The 15,435-nt window shown below is 36.9% G+C and overlaps 1 protein-coding gene across 3 annotated transcripts in view; it reads left to right on the forward strand.

Annotated features, from left to right (window-relative positions):
- The first annotated feature begins 8,579 nt into the window (after nt 1-8,579).
- Nucleotides 8,580-15,435, forward strand: part of TRIT1 (tRNA isopentenyltransferase 1) — a 106,716-nt gene continuing 99,860 nt past the window's right edge. For 2 of the 3 annotated variants that reach the window (XM_053707305.1, XM_053707307.1), the window contains exon 1: nt 8,580-8,735. In XM_053707305.1, coding sequence (XP_053563280.1) covers nt 8,601-8,735 — 135 coding nt within the window. In that variant the 5' untranslated portion in view covers nt 8,580-8,600. Of the gene's footprint in view, nt 9,309-15,435 lie in introns of all 3 variants that reach the window. The other variant, XM_053707308.1, reaches the window with a different exon arrangement.

Below are 15,435 nucleotides of genomic sequence, written 5' to 3' on the forward strand. Positions count from 1 at the left end.
AGATGCAGCTGCTACTAAAAAAGCAGCCCAGAGGAAAGTAGACTGTTTCTACATCTAAGTTTTCGGACTCCAGTGCAAATAATGATAATTTTTCTTGGCAATCTGTATTTACACAAGAACTTTCTGATAGTTCTTCCTCAGATTATATCCCCAAAAAGAAGAAATTTAAAAAATCAATAAAAAAATAAAAAAAGAAATTGTTAGATAATGAGGGACAGGAATTTTTAGATCCTGAAGACAGCACCCTCACTCCTCTAATTGGAGACCATCTAAGAGGGTTGCTAAATGTTTAGACCATTATTTAAGGAAATCACTTTCTGTAAAAGCCAGGTCTACTCTAAGAACTGAATGTCCTAGACCTGACTTACCTCATAAAACCTCTGTTACTCCTGAAGTGGACGCAAATATTGTTAAATTTGTAAGTTCCAAATTTTTTACTATTAGAAGAGGACCTGATAAATTTTTAAAAGTTTGTCAGGATAAATATGTGGACACATTAGGTCCTATTACTAAAATGTTTGAGCTGACTGAGGAAGCTATAGTAAACAAATTCATACTAGATCCTTATGTAATGAGACAGTGGATTCAAAGTTCTATTTATCTAATGAGTGACGCCAATACAGCCTTATCTACTCAATGTAACCAAATTATTTTAAGAAAAATTGACCCTAAAATTTCTGACTTTGCCCCTACTGAAATGGGTCCCCATGCTGAAGGTCTCTTGTTGGGGGATCTAGGTTTAAAAGAATTAAACTCTTATGTAAATACCTTCAATTCCTTAAATAAAGTAAAAACCACTTTGAAAAGGATTTTTTACTCTTCACCTAACCGTGTTTTTGACTGGGTCGGGAAAGGAAGAGGCCGTTTTCCTGGTCGTCCATACCTCTCCAATAGGCCTCAATATCAACCCTTTCCTCCACCAAGTCAGTCACTTACAAACTTATTTTCTTCAAGAGCCCGTCCTTGGAATCCAAGATTTTCCAGAGCAAGATCCTGTTCAAGACCCTTCACAGGTAGGCTCTTTTTCTCCACTCAATACAATTTGTTTTCCACACAAGGTTGGAGGAAGATTATCCCTTTTTATAAAAAATTGGAAATTCATAACATCAGAGATGTTTGGGTTATTCAGACTGTTTCAGGTCTTCTCCTAGACTCCATATCTCCTCCTTTCCAAAATCATCCTCTAAATCCAATAGTTTTTTTCAAAAACTGACTCAAATCTTTTAGATCAAGAGATAACACATCTTCTCTTCAAAAAAGCTATAGAACTAGCCCCAAACAACGAAAATTATTTTCTCAGCAACGTGTTTTTTGTCAGAAAGAAAGAAGGATCTCTCCGCCCGGTGATAAATCTGAGGAATCTAAATGCCTTTCTATCTTACAATCATTTCAAGATGGAAGGAATTCATCTTCTGAGAGATTGTCTTATGGAAAAAGACTGGTTTGTAAGACTAGATTTAACAGACGCTTACTAGAGAGTTCCCATACATCGTTCCCATCGCAATTTTCTCAGATTTTTTTCGAGAAATCAGATTTGGCAGTTTACTTGCCTCCCTTTTGCTCTATCATCAGCTCCTTGTGTTGTTACAAAAAATTTAAAACCTGTAGTAGCTTGGTTGAGAACAAGAGGTATTTGTCTAATCATTTATTTGGACGATATACTTCTTATGAATCAGGATCCTTCTCATCTTCTTTCACATTTGAATCTAACTCTGGATATTCTGAAGAACCTAGGTTTCCTTATCAATTACAAAAAATTGGTTCTTCTTCCATCTCAGAAGCTGACTTTTCTAGTTTTTTTTAATAGATACTTCTCTATCTACGTTGAGTCTTCTCTTGCAGAAAGTAAACTAAATCAAGTTAGAAAGTTCTCTTTTTTTCAAAGAAAAAGTTGTTTCCAATCAGGACTCTTGCAAGAATTGTGGGTCTTCTTTCAGCCTCAATTCAAGCAATTTTTCCAGCTACATTACACTACAGAGCATTACAGAAGATTATTTTTTTTTTATTCAAGGAAGGGTTTCTCTTATTCTCACAGGATTTTTTTGTCCGAAGAAGCCCGGACCGAATTGATCTGGTGGCTTTCCAATATAGAAGCCTGGAATGACAAAGCTATATTCTGAAAAGCTCCAGATATTATAATAGAATCTGATGCCAGCAATTCCGGCTGGGGTGCCAGATGTGGTTCTCAAATAACTGGAGGCAAATGGTCAATTTCGGAACGCAAATTACATATAAATTGTCTAGAATTAGTTGCAGGTTCATTTGCAATAAAGATCTTTGTCAAACAAAATTCTCCCATTTCCATTCTTTTACGTATGGACAATATCTCTGCAGTTCATTATCTGAATCGTTTGGGTGAAACTCAATCCAAACAATTATCAAATATAACAAAGAATTTTGTCTACAAAACAAAATATCTATTTGAGCAGAATACATTCCAGGTCTCTCCAATACAGCTGCAGATTGGGGTTCTCGGTATATATATATCAGACTCAAGCGATTGGAGATTGCATCCAGATATTTTTCAAACTTTATAATTTATCAGAGGTCCTTTCTCGATAGATTTATTTGCATCTCGTCTGAATTACCAGATTCTTCCTATCTTCAGTTGGTGTCCGGATCCAGAAGCGTTAGCAGTAGATGCATTTCTTCAGACATGGCCCCTTCAAAGAGCGTATGCTTTTCCTCCATTTTCAATGATTCCTCGAGTTTTCAATGTCATCAGGAGAAACAAAATTTTGCTTGTGCTGATTTCCCCATTTTGGCCGACTCAGTCCTGGTACCCATCTCTTCTGGAAATGTCAATCCACTTCCCGGTCCTTCTTCCTCTCGTTCCCCATCTTCTCTTAGATCCAAACGGAGATTTTCACGACCTAGTACTTCAAGGTTCTCTTCATCTTATTGCATGGACAATTTCAGGGGATCCTGAAGGATTTTCTTCTTCAGCTAAATCATTATTACAAGACGCTTGGGCCCCAGGAACCAACAAATGGTGCAGTCAAAAACATTTGGATCCCTTTTCAGTGCCTTTAAATTAAATTCTAAATGTTTTAACTTCCCTATTTGACACAGGTTTAGCTTATAGATCTATTAATGTTTATAGATCAGCTATATCTGTGGGTCATGATCTTATTAATAATATGCCTATTGGTAAACATATTCCAATTTCCAGATTTATGAAAGCTATTAAAATTAAACTCGCAACTCTCCTTTGTCTTTTATCTTGTAGGAGAGTTTCTGACATTAAAGCCATTGATTTTTCTTCTAAGATGTTTTCTCTTTAAGTAGTTATCTTTAATATATCTAGAAGAACTAAGTCTATGTCATCTTCAATTTTTTATCCTATTTTTCAGAATGTCCTTCTTTGTGTGTTGTTCTTTGCCTCAAAGAATATGAGAAACGTACTTTGTCCTTTAGAAATTCTCTCTCTTCTAATCAACTTTTGATTTCTTTTTCTCCTCCTCACTCTCCTGTTTCTTCTACTTCCATTAGAAGATGGATTAAATGGATAATGAGTGAAGCAGGTATTGATGATTCCTTTTCTTCCCATTCTATAAGGGGAGCTGTGGCCTCTAAAGCTTTTTGTAAATCAGCTTCTCTTCAGAAAATTTTGAATGCCGCTGACTGGTCCTCTGATTCAGTTTTTAGACAATTTTATTTTAAACCCATTAATTCTTTACCTCAATGTTTATTAGATTAAGTTTTATTTCTAGCTTTGTATTTTCCCTCCCATTTGCCCTACCCTATTGGTTTTTGTATGTTATTTATATTTGATGAATAATTTATATATATTTATTTCAGCTCCTGGTCCCTCTCCTTCAGGATTCTGAACGTCTGTATAATACAAAAGATGATCTTCAAATTCAAGTTCCATATGAAGAATTTTCTATAGGATTTCTTCCTAGTTGTCAAATTCCTTCGGATGAACTGTGTTTCAAATGTTTATTTTTTTCTGGTTTTTACTTATGTTTTTAATATTAGTTTATGGACTAATTTGTGAAGACTTCAACAATATTTTCTCCTCAAGCACCAAAGTTCAAAGAGGCAGTTGGGATACTATTTGGACAGTTTATAGCAAAATGAAATTTTCTGATTGGTCTGAATTAGATCACACCATCCAGGGTTGTTTTTCATTGGTTACCATATTGTACTCTGTGTTTTCTATGTTAAATATTTAAAGTGGTTATTGCTACTTTGAATGGCTGTCGAGCAGTAAAGGAAAATGCTTATGCAAAATACTTGTCTGTGTCTCTTTAATAAAATCTAGATTATTCCTTCACAAAGCTAGGATAATCGGAATGTTATACCCAGAAAATGAACTGAAGGTATTAATGATTCTTAATAGGATTGGTATATTTTTCCTTGAGTTCCCAATACATATCAGTAAGTCGTCCGCATACAAGGATAGCACAACTTTCTGTCTGCCAATTGCAATACCCTCTAACTCTTTTCTTAAACAAATTGCTAAAGGTTCAATACATAAGTTAAACAGGAGCGAAGAGAGAGGGCAGCCTTGTCTAGTCCCCTAGCTATATGTAACTTATCCAACAATGACCCGTTTATAAGTAATTAAGTTATAGGTTTATTGTATATCAGTTTTATAAAATTATTAAAATGACCCTTAATACCAAATTTATCTAACGCAATATAAAGATGATCCCATTAGATTGAATCGAAGGCCTTTTTGGCGTCTATGGTGATAATGGCTGCTTCTTGATCTCCCTTCTTACCATTCGGTTTATATGCCTTAAAGGGATAGTTCATCCAAAAATGTTCTCCCATTTAAATTGCTCTCAATGTTTCATTTTAGCTGCTGGAGTGTATTACATTGTTTACAAGCAGCTCCTTTACCCCTATTTTGGCCTTTTGAAATAGCTGATTTAGCTTGTGGTTTCCGAACCTATTCTGAACGTTTTGATACTGGAGTCTCAGCTTTTGACAAGCCTAAGTAAACACAGGCAGCAGAAGAAATTAAACTCATAGTGGGGTGCAGGATAGTTAAAGGGACACTCAATCAAAATTAAACTTTCATTATTCAGATAGAGCATGCCATTTTAAACTTTCCAATTTACTTCCATTAACAAAATGTGCAGAGTCTTTTTATATTTAAACATTTTGAGTCACCAGCTCCTACTGAGTATGTGCAAGAATAAGTGTGTATGCTTTTGTGAATGGCTGATGGCTCTCACATGGTACGTGTATGCATTTGTGATTGGCTGAAGACTGTCACATGGTACAGGGGGAGTGGAAAAAGACATAACTTTTAAAATTGTCAGAAAAAAATCTACTATTCATTTTAAGTTCAGACAAAGTGCTATTGCATTGTCTTGTTATCTTGCATTTGTTGATTATGCAAATCTACTGTGTTGACTGGTCCTTTAAGTAATAAAATTATAATATTCCATTGTTCTCTCTATGTATTGAGCTTTATTTTTGTCAGACAAATATAAGATAAGGAAGCAAGTGTGTGTACACAAAGTGATAACATAATGAGATATGATATACCTGAACTTCAAAACCCATTGTAATAGGCTGTGGTTTAAAAGCACAAAACCAGCTACTTCATGAACACAAATAAACCTGAAAATTTAACTTCTCATACATTTTATACTCTGCAGCTAGTATAACAAGTCATTGAAAATACATTAATATAAAAACAATTTTACATTGTACTGTCCCTTTAAGCCAGCTGTTTTCAATTAGGAGTAACAAACGTCTCATATTTCTGGTGGAGTTCCTGCCTTTCATGAACCCAGATTGATCATGATGTATTAACGGGTCCATTACTGATTTTAATCTCGCTGCCAATATTGAAGTAATTTGTAATCACTATTAAGTAGCGAAATAGGTCTGTATGACTCTACAGCCTCTGGATCCTTGTCTTTTTTAAGTATTAGATTAATAATTGATGCTGAAAAATACAGGGATTTTTATTTTGAATATAGTATCTATTAAAAAATATTTGCAACACCGGAGCAATCTGCTCTTTTAGGGTTTTATAAAATTCAATAGGAATTTGGTCCGGCCCTGGTGCCTTATTTACTGACGCTGCATTAATCGCGTTCAATATTTCATCAATTGTGATAAATGTATTTAATTTATCCAGCATCTACCTCTCTAACTTGGGGGTTTAGTTTCCCATCCAAAACATTTCTCTATTAATTGTATCCACATTTTGCTTTGCATATATTTTCTGAAATTATTTATAGAATACTTCTTTAATTTTAGCTATATTAGTTACCCTAATACCCTCATCCGCTATTGCATTTATAACTGTTCTCTTTTTTTTAGTATTTCCTAACATCGCCAACCACTTCATGGTTTTACCATTAAAATTAAGAAAAGATATTTTCTGTTTAAGCTCTTGAAGTTGAAGTTTTTGGTTTAGAAACATATTTCTTTCTGCCTTTCTTTCCTAGTATTTATCCCACCATTTCTTTATAGGGTTATCAATATACGTATTTCCTATAACTATTTCTCAGGGCATTAGACAATTGTAACTCCCTAGCTTTCATTTTTTTACTTCTTTGAATCATCCATGCTTTTATCTCTCCTCTATAGAAGGCTTTGGCTGTTTCCCAAAATATTTCTATTTTTTCTATATTCTAATTTACTCCTATTATCAATATTTATTCGTTCTCTTGCTATCTTTATTTGCAAAAGAAGGCATCTAAGCTACTGAGCCAGACAATTTTTGGTTCAGAACCCTGGATAGCACTTGATTTTTGGTGGGTGAATTTATCCACCAATCAGCAACAACCTCTCAAGTTGTTTACCAAAAATGGGCCGGCTTCTAAACTTACATTCTTGCTTTTCAAATAAAGATACAAAGAGAATGAATATTTTTTGATAATAGGAGTAAATTAGAAAGTTGCTTAAAATTGCATGCTCTATCTGAATCACGAAAGAAAAATTTGGGTTCAGTGTCCCTTTAAATACTTCCACACCTTCTTTTCTATTTCTTCATTTCTATATGTGAGTTTAAAAAATCCAGGACTACAAATGATTAGTTAAAATGATAGGTATTTGGTATTCTATTCACTTCTCTAAGTTTTGTGATTTTAACCAAGGGAATATCTAGGGATGTAACCAAGACTTTGAGCTGAAGATGAAAGGATCCAAAATTGCTTAGGGTTAATTTATTAAAGCAGAAACATAATCTTATACAACACTTACAAGCTTAAAACAAGTGTATTGCTTAAAAAAACAAAACATGTCATTGACATGAATATGTGTGTGTGCGTATAAATATATAATATATTTATAGATACAGTCAGGGATAACCTTTGCATTAAGGAAATATACACAAAAGAAGTATTAAACTGCAAAACATTTGAGACCTACAAGATAAGTAAACTCAAAAATGTATTTAAGCAAAATCAGGGATTTTAAATACAAGCCCCTCCTTTATGTGGGCTTTGGAAATAAAAGTTCTCATCTATGTTCAAATGTGTTTTCAAATATAAGCTTCCATCTTCGAGCATTTGCAGAGTTTTGATCATTAAATCCCACAAAGCAAACCTTTAATGCATTTAATACAAGGACCTCTGTGTAAGAACTGCTTGGGAGGGTTTAATCCCTTCCCTTTGTCTGCAGCAAGAACAGAGACTATGCATGTCACATCTAGAGGAGAAAATACTGTGCGCAGCGTCCTTCTGTCTATCTCGTTGTCTTTGTTCTGTAATTGCCTTATTGCTGCACTAGACACAAGCTGCTAACACACCCAATGAGATTCCACACACAAGCCTATTATGTCATTTACTGTAAAAGCTGTGCTCTTCTCATGCTGCTATAGCAACTGTTACCGAGGAGTACTGACTGCATTGCTCACAGTTGCTATTGGATAGCTCCTGGTTCTTTCTGTTTCCATGGCATCCTTACATCCTCTTGTTGCCATAGGATCCAGTGCTGGTACAGGACCAGTCACTTCTGTTGCCAAGGGAGCAACATCCATCTGTCTAGATAAACCTGCTGGTTATCCCTGTTCAGTTGCTATGGGACGTGTTACTAGATAAAGTAAAAACTGTCAATATAACATTGAAAATGATCTTAGTGGTTGTATTGTGCAAACAAGAGGGTGTTTTACAAAAATAAAAAAATGCTCTGGTTCTCTTCCATGGCTTTTTAGAATGTAAGATTGTCAAATTTAATTACTTAGCTTTCCAAAGTGAACATCTGATAAAATATGAGTAATGAGAATAACTATTTTAATTGCATTTTAACAGACATTGATATCACATGATGAATTTGAAAGAAAGCAGTATATAGATATTTACAAAACACATGGCACACACTTCATAGTAAAACAATCTCTCTCTCATCATCTGCTATTCTTTATATACACACATTTGAACAATTATACCATCATGATTTGTTTGGATTTGACCTTTTTGTCTTTTTATATTATTGAGATTCATATGGAGTGTATTTATTTTACAGGGATAACCTGTTAAATTTGTAATCCAATTCCCTTGCTGCTATTCATGCTGTTGCTAGGAGCCCACGCAAAGCTCGCTATACTCTTCGGTATACAAATTATGCTCATGTCACATGCTACCTTCTTCCTGCCTGTTGCTGTGGCAGCTTGTGACGTCGCTAAAATGGCGGCCCCGTGCATTCGGCGATCGATTCCTCTCGTGCTTGTTTTAGGAGCTACCGGCACCGGGAAATCGAAGTTGGCATTGCAGTTGGGCCGCAGACTGGGAGGCGAGATAATTAGCGCTGACTCCATGCAGGTGACTGTCTCACAGCGGCGTGCAGAATGTACATACGTCCTTGTGGTGCATAGTAGTAGAATATACGGTAAACATGCGAACAGCACAGGCCGGTGTATGTATCGGTGTGATACTTCCATAGCTGGCATATGCAAGATACGAATGCTGACCACACATTCCTGATTCACCGCGAAGTTATATAAACATCAAAGTCTAATTTTGTAGACGACTGTGAAGGCCTCACACACAATGTGTAATTCATAAAGCCCTGCTAAGAATATAAAAGCTGTACTTCACAGGGCCTTAAAATCTTTGATATAAAGCATTCGGTGATGGAAGTATCAAGTGGCTGGAAGTTGGACCTGCTGAAAAAAAAAATCCTTGCTAAATTCGTGCAGATACATCAAGAAAAAACAAGAATGTCGTCTGTTCTGCTGGATCTATGGGTAGCTCACAAAAACGTTTGGATTTTGTAGCATATAGTTCAGAACAAACGTTCTGATCCTTTTATAGCCACATGTAATTATCAGCAATTACAGGGATACAACAATGTCTGCCACAGTGTGTTTATCTACTGATGGATTAAATGCATAGGTAATTTATGCTTTGGAGCTACAATAAACTGGAGCACAGGGTAGTGATGAAAGAATACTCATGATGCTTTTGATTGGTTTACCAACTGTGTCCAGCTACTAAGCAGATTTCAATGGTGTTTAACCCTTTTGCAGGGGTTAAACACATAAAGGCATGTAGTAGTGTAATACCAAAATGTTCTAGCACATTGGAGCATTTTACTATTGTGTCAATGTAAAGGGATGATAGAGTATCTTCTTTTTGCACTATTGCTTGCGTGTAAGTGTGTTTAACCCCTGCAACGGAATTAAACACCTAGTTAAAGGGATATTAAACAGTATGAGATTATAATAAAAAATGCTTTCATTATTTATTTTATCCCCATTTTCTGTCATTTAACTGTAAAAAAAAATGTTTTTCTAAATTCCACTGAGTTTCTACAAAATAATTGGTAGGGATGTGCATTTGTTGCTTTCATGTTGCAAAAAATGCTGTATATGGCCACAGACAATGGCATTTGGCTCTTTTCAGAGCTGGATTTCTTCATGTGAAAGTTAACACAAAGATCTGAATTTTCACATATCTTTGTGGTGTTGCACCTTTCACAAGACCTAATCCTACTCTGAAAAGAGCTGAATATGTAGGTCCTGACAGCCATATTCAGCATTCATTGCAACACAAAGTGACAAATGCAGAGCCCTAGTAAAGGGCGCCATGCTACGTACAACTACAGTAGTATGGTTACTGCTCGCCACGCTGTTGCTTTCCCTCTTTTCTTTGGCTGCGTTCGGGCAGCGCTCCAAGCGAACTGGAACTCGCTTGGAGCGTTTTTCTCACACTTGCAAGTGAGATGGCTGGCGTTTTCTGAGCGCTCTGGTGACGTAAGTCCCAGCGCTTCCAGTGTGCTGGAAAAGCTGGGACTTTTCAGAGCAAGCTCAGACGCTTGGAAACATGGCAGCCTCCACACACATGTTGCTGTGGAGGCTGCCATGTTATTTATACATATATAATATGATTTTTTGTGAGCTCTAAATAATGTAGCCCATTTCTTTTCACTTCATACGCTACGTATGAAGTGAAAAGAAATGGGCTACATTATTTAGAGCTCACAAAAAATCATATTATATATGTATATCACAAAGACCTGACGTTCAAGCATTATGTGTAATTATTCTGTATTTCCCGATCGTTGTGTGGGCGGGTTAAAGATGTGTTGGCGGGGTCCCGGAATTGCTGATTTTGATCCCCACCCCAGAGCCAAGAATGATTTCCCCAGTCTCTCTTCGCAAACATCGCAACTCTGACCCACCTCTATTCAGTGCAGGATAAGCTACAGGGGCTGAGCTGAGAGCAGCTGAATGGAGGTGGGTCAGAGTTCCGTTGTTTGCGAAGAGACTGGGTAACTCATTCTCGGCAGGCACTGGCAGCCCAGCAACAATCAAGGGAGCTTAGTAAAAACGTTCGCATGCGCAGTCCATTATTGTGCATGCGAACGTTTTTTCAAAGCTCCCTTGCTTGTGACGTCACCTAGCGCAACGTCATCGCTGGGAGTGAAGCGCTTCCACTAGCTCCTAAGCGCTGCCCGAACGCGGCCTTTGTAGCTTACTTCAAAGCTATTTTCATATTTTAACCCTTCAAAAAGGTTTGGTTAGTGAAGTTCTGCATCTTCACACTGGGTGCTGCCATCTTGTAATTTAATTGTTATTGTATCCAAAGTGATGCACATTCAAAGATCAATGATATTGTTATATTCTTGACAAGCCTTATTGTGCACTTCAGTTTTATGGGTAGACTTGATGGGTCTTTTGGTTCTTTTCTACCGTCAAATTCTATGTTTCAATACAGAGCATGGCTCTACATTTTTGCAGTAGCTGCATTTCTTTATATATATATTGTAACTTTTTAAACGTGTAACTCTTCTGCTTTCTATTGTGTGAGCTAATTTAAAGTGTCAAAAAGCCAGCAACATCATTTGCTTGTAAAAGTGCACTGCTTTTGTCCAAGATGCAACGATGTGTGCATATCAAGATGGCAGCTCCCATTGTAAAGATACAGAACTTGGGTTAAAATTCTGACCTCTGGGTTACAATAAGAGAACAACTTTAAAGAGGGCTGCAGGTAAAGGAGAGAAAAAAACAATAGTATGGTGAGTAGTAACATGTTGCTGTAGTTCAGAAATGTAATGTCCCTATAAGTTTCCCCTTGTTTATCCTGCTGAGGACGGATGAGGACAAATATAAAACAAGCAATAAAAAATACTGTAAAAAGGGGGGATGTGTGGGATAGCGCTGGAAAGCAAAAGAGATTATAAAAAATTTAGAAATAACAACCAATATGGTGTTTTGACATTCTAGTGAATACTGAGGGAGATATGAAATACAAATAAGTGTGTAGATAAAATAATTTATCTGTATAATTCCTGTATGAAAATGACAAGTGTGTGTGTCTAAAAAAAAAAAATCTAATTATATAGGTATTAAATATTTATTCTAATTAATTTAAGAAAAACATATAAAATGACACAAGATGCCGGCAATCAGAAGTGCTAGTTGTACAGCAGGGTTAGTTTCATTTTTCAACTATAATGGCCCTTTAAGCAATTTAAACACGGCAGCACCCATTACTTTATAGAAAATTAACATTTATACTTATATATTCAATATTTAAGAAAGTGATATAATTGCAAAAAATATATCTACATCTTATTCTAATGCTAATCTTTGCTTTTTATACATTGCTATGTCTAGCATGTATTTACTGTTTAATATTCCTTTAAAGTCAGCTCCAGAGCAGCAATGCAAAACTGGTAATTAGCCAATTGCAAGAAACAAATGTGTATAGCTGCCAATAAACAGCTAGCTCACAGTACTATAAACAAAGGATACCAAGAGAGTAAAAAAGTACATTTCATAAGACGTGAAAATAAGTCTCTTAAAATCAGGGTGTATTTTATTTAAATCAAATCAATTTAAATCACTAGTCAGTAAATCTTGATTTAAATAATCTACATAAAGGTTTAATTTTTAGAATAACTTTTCAGATTATTTTTCCAGTTATATCAGAAAAGACTTATTTAGTTGTACAGGCATACCTTGTTTTATTGCGCTTCGCAGATATTGCGTTTTTTTGTTTTACAAATTTAAGGTTTGTGGGAACCCTGCATCAAGCAAGTCTATTAGCACCAATTTTTCCAGCAGCATTCGCTTCCATCTCTGTGTCACATATTGGTAATTCTCGCAATATTTCAAACTTTTTCATTATTATATTTGCTATGGTGATCTGTGATCAATGATCTTTGATGATAATTAGCATCTTTTAGCAATAAAGTATTTTTTAACCCCTTAATGACATGTCGTACAGGGTACGCCATGCACAAACTGGTCATTAAAGACCGACATACCCTGTATTTTTAAAATTAGGGGTTTAAAGCGGCTGGAAGCGATCCTGATCGCTTTCAAGGTATTGCCGTGATGCCTCAATATTGAGGCATCACTGCAATACCTTTTTTGGCCATCGATGGTGCCGATCGTTGGTGGGTGGGAGCAGCTGCAGGGAGGTGGCTTTTGGCCCATTACTGGACTAGTTCCGGCAAGGTGGGCGGGAGAATGCGAGGGGGCTGGGGCGCACGGCTGACCAATCAATGCTGGATCTGTGGGAGAGGGGAAATATTGTTTGTAAAGGGATCTGGGAGGGGGGTACGAAATTGAGGGGGGCTGCTACACTACGGAAAAATGGGGTAAAATAATAAAAAAAGCACATTTGTTAAGAAATTAGGTACTGGCAGGCAGCTGCCAGTATCTAAAATGGCCACAAATAGAAAGAGGGGGGAGGTTAAGAGAGCTGTTTGGAGGGGGTCGTGGAGGTTGGGGGCTTAGGGGGGAACCTACACTGCATAAACTTTATTTAAAAAAAAAATGCTTTAAAAAAAAAAGAGGCTATTTTAGTACTGGCAGACTTTCTGTCAGTACTTAAAGGGACCCTAAAAACCTTATGTTTTCATGTAATTATTTTTTTTTTAATCTTTTTTTTTTTTAGTTTATAACATTATTTGTTTCTTCATGTTTTTATCTAGCCTCTGTTAAATTATTTTGTATTCTCAATGTTACTCCTAAACCACCGCCTACTGAATGCGGTGGTAGCCGCCATGTTGTAACGCACGTATGTGATAACATATAGACTCAATGTGCACTCCCTTCTTCACTACCGCGCATGCGCATACAAAGTAAAGTCTTTGCCGCTTCTATGAAGCTCGTTCTCATTAACTTTGTGAACGAGCTTCATAGATTTAGTTGTTTCAATTGCAGCCGTTTTCACTGAATGACAGCTGTGTGAAAGGACCGGCTTGTCAGTGCTCAGTGATTATTGTTATTCAGTTTCTCATGCTGCAAAGCTCAAACTCGGTTGTCCTGTGCCGGCTCTAGGTGACATCATTGAGGTGCGTGTGCACTGTGGTAGGCCATTGTTCCTGCAGTGCTTTATTGAGGGAAGGTGTGGGAAGCTCAGCGTGGAGTGGACATACACAGCCTTGGCAGCCAATCGCTAAGCCCTCTGTGCAAGGTAATTTTGAACCCACATTATCACACTTGTGGTGATTCACAGGCACCGCTAGTTATTTAAACTTTACCACCAAGTACTGTAATATATCACACCTCTCTACGTTGCTAACTGCATGGAACAGCCTCTTGCCACTTCCTCCAGTCCATATGCCTTGGCACCCACTTACCTCTTCCTTATCTCACATTTTCTGCTAACCATCCACAACCAGGTAGTATGGAAAGAAAAAAAACGAACCGCTTACATAAATCGGCCCGTGGGCCACATGTTGGACACTAAATGTTGAAAAATACAAAACTTCCCAAAAAACTTGTATAACCTGTAATTACTAAAAAAAAAATGCTCAGTACAATGAGGGAAATAACTGGTCACATCAGAAGCTGGGTATGAGGGCAGTATAACTGCAAAGGAAGTTTTTTGGGAAGTTTTGTATTTTTCAACATTTACTGTCCAACATGTAGCTCGCGGGCCGATTTATGTCGGCGGTTCGTTTTTTTTCTTTCCATACTACCTGGTTGTGGATGGTTAGCAGAAAATGTGAGATAAGGAAGAGGTAAGTGGGTGCCAAGGCATATGGACTGGAGGAAGTGGCAAGAGGCTGTTCCATGCAGTTAGCAACGTAGAGAGGTGTGATATATGACAGTACTTGGTGGTAAAGTTTAAATAACTAGCGGTGCCTGTGAATCACCACAAGTGTGATAATGTGGGTTTAAAATTACCTTGCAAAGAGGGCTTAGCGATTGGCTGCCAAGGCTGTGTATGTCCACTCCACGCTGAGCTTCCCACACCTTCCCTCAATAAAGCACTGCAGGAACAATGGCCTACCACAGTGCACACGCACCTCAATGATGTCACCTTTTTTTAAAAAAATGGTTTGGAAAATAGCAAAGGGCTACTTGTATTTATTGCCCTATAACTTGCAAAGAACATGTAAACATTGGGTATTTCTAAACTCAGGACAAAATGTAGAAACTATCTAGCATGGTTGTTTTTTGGTGGTTGTAGATGTGTAACAGATTTTGGGGGTCAAAGTTAGAAAAAGTGTTTCGCCCCCCCCCCCCCCATTTTTTTCATCATATTTTATAATTTTTTTAATAGTAACTTATAAGATATGATGAAAATAATGGTATTTTTAAAAAGTCTATTTAATGGAGAAAAACGGTATATAATATGTGTGGGTACAGTAGATGAGTAAGAGGAAAATTACTGCTAAACACAAACACCTCAGAAATGTAAAACTAGCCCTGAAATTGAAAAATGGCCTTGTCCTTAAAGTGAATGTAAATTTTAATGCCAAAGTGCCCGGTTTTTAAATATTCGATTAAAAACAGGGGCACTTTAATTCATCAAAATTTACATTTCACTCCTGTTGTGAAAAAAAACTTACCTTTTAAACTTGACATCGCCTCCGGTCGTCGCAAGCCATTTCTGATGTCAGAAATGATGGATAGGTCATCCTCCAATCACGGCTTGCCCCCCTGGGGAATCCGTGTCTGATTCAACGCATTGGAGGAAGCCGGATTCCTCATTTTAGACCCAGGAAGAGGCTTTGCAACGGGTGGAGGAAGCTGGAGCTGCTGTCAAGATTTAAAGG

Source organism: Bombina bombina, chromosome 3 (genome assembly GCF_027579735.1).
Source record: "Bombina bombina isolate aBomBom1 chromosome 3, aBomBom1.pri, whole genome shotgun sequence".
Classification (NCBI taxonomy): Eukaryota; Metazoa; Chordata; class Amphibia; order Anura; family Bombinatoridae; genus Bombina; species Bombina bombina.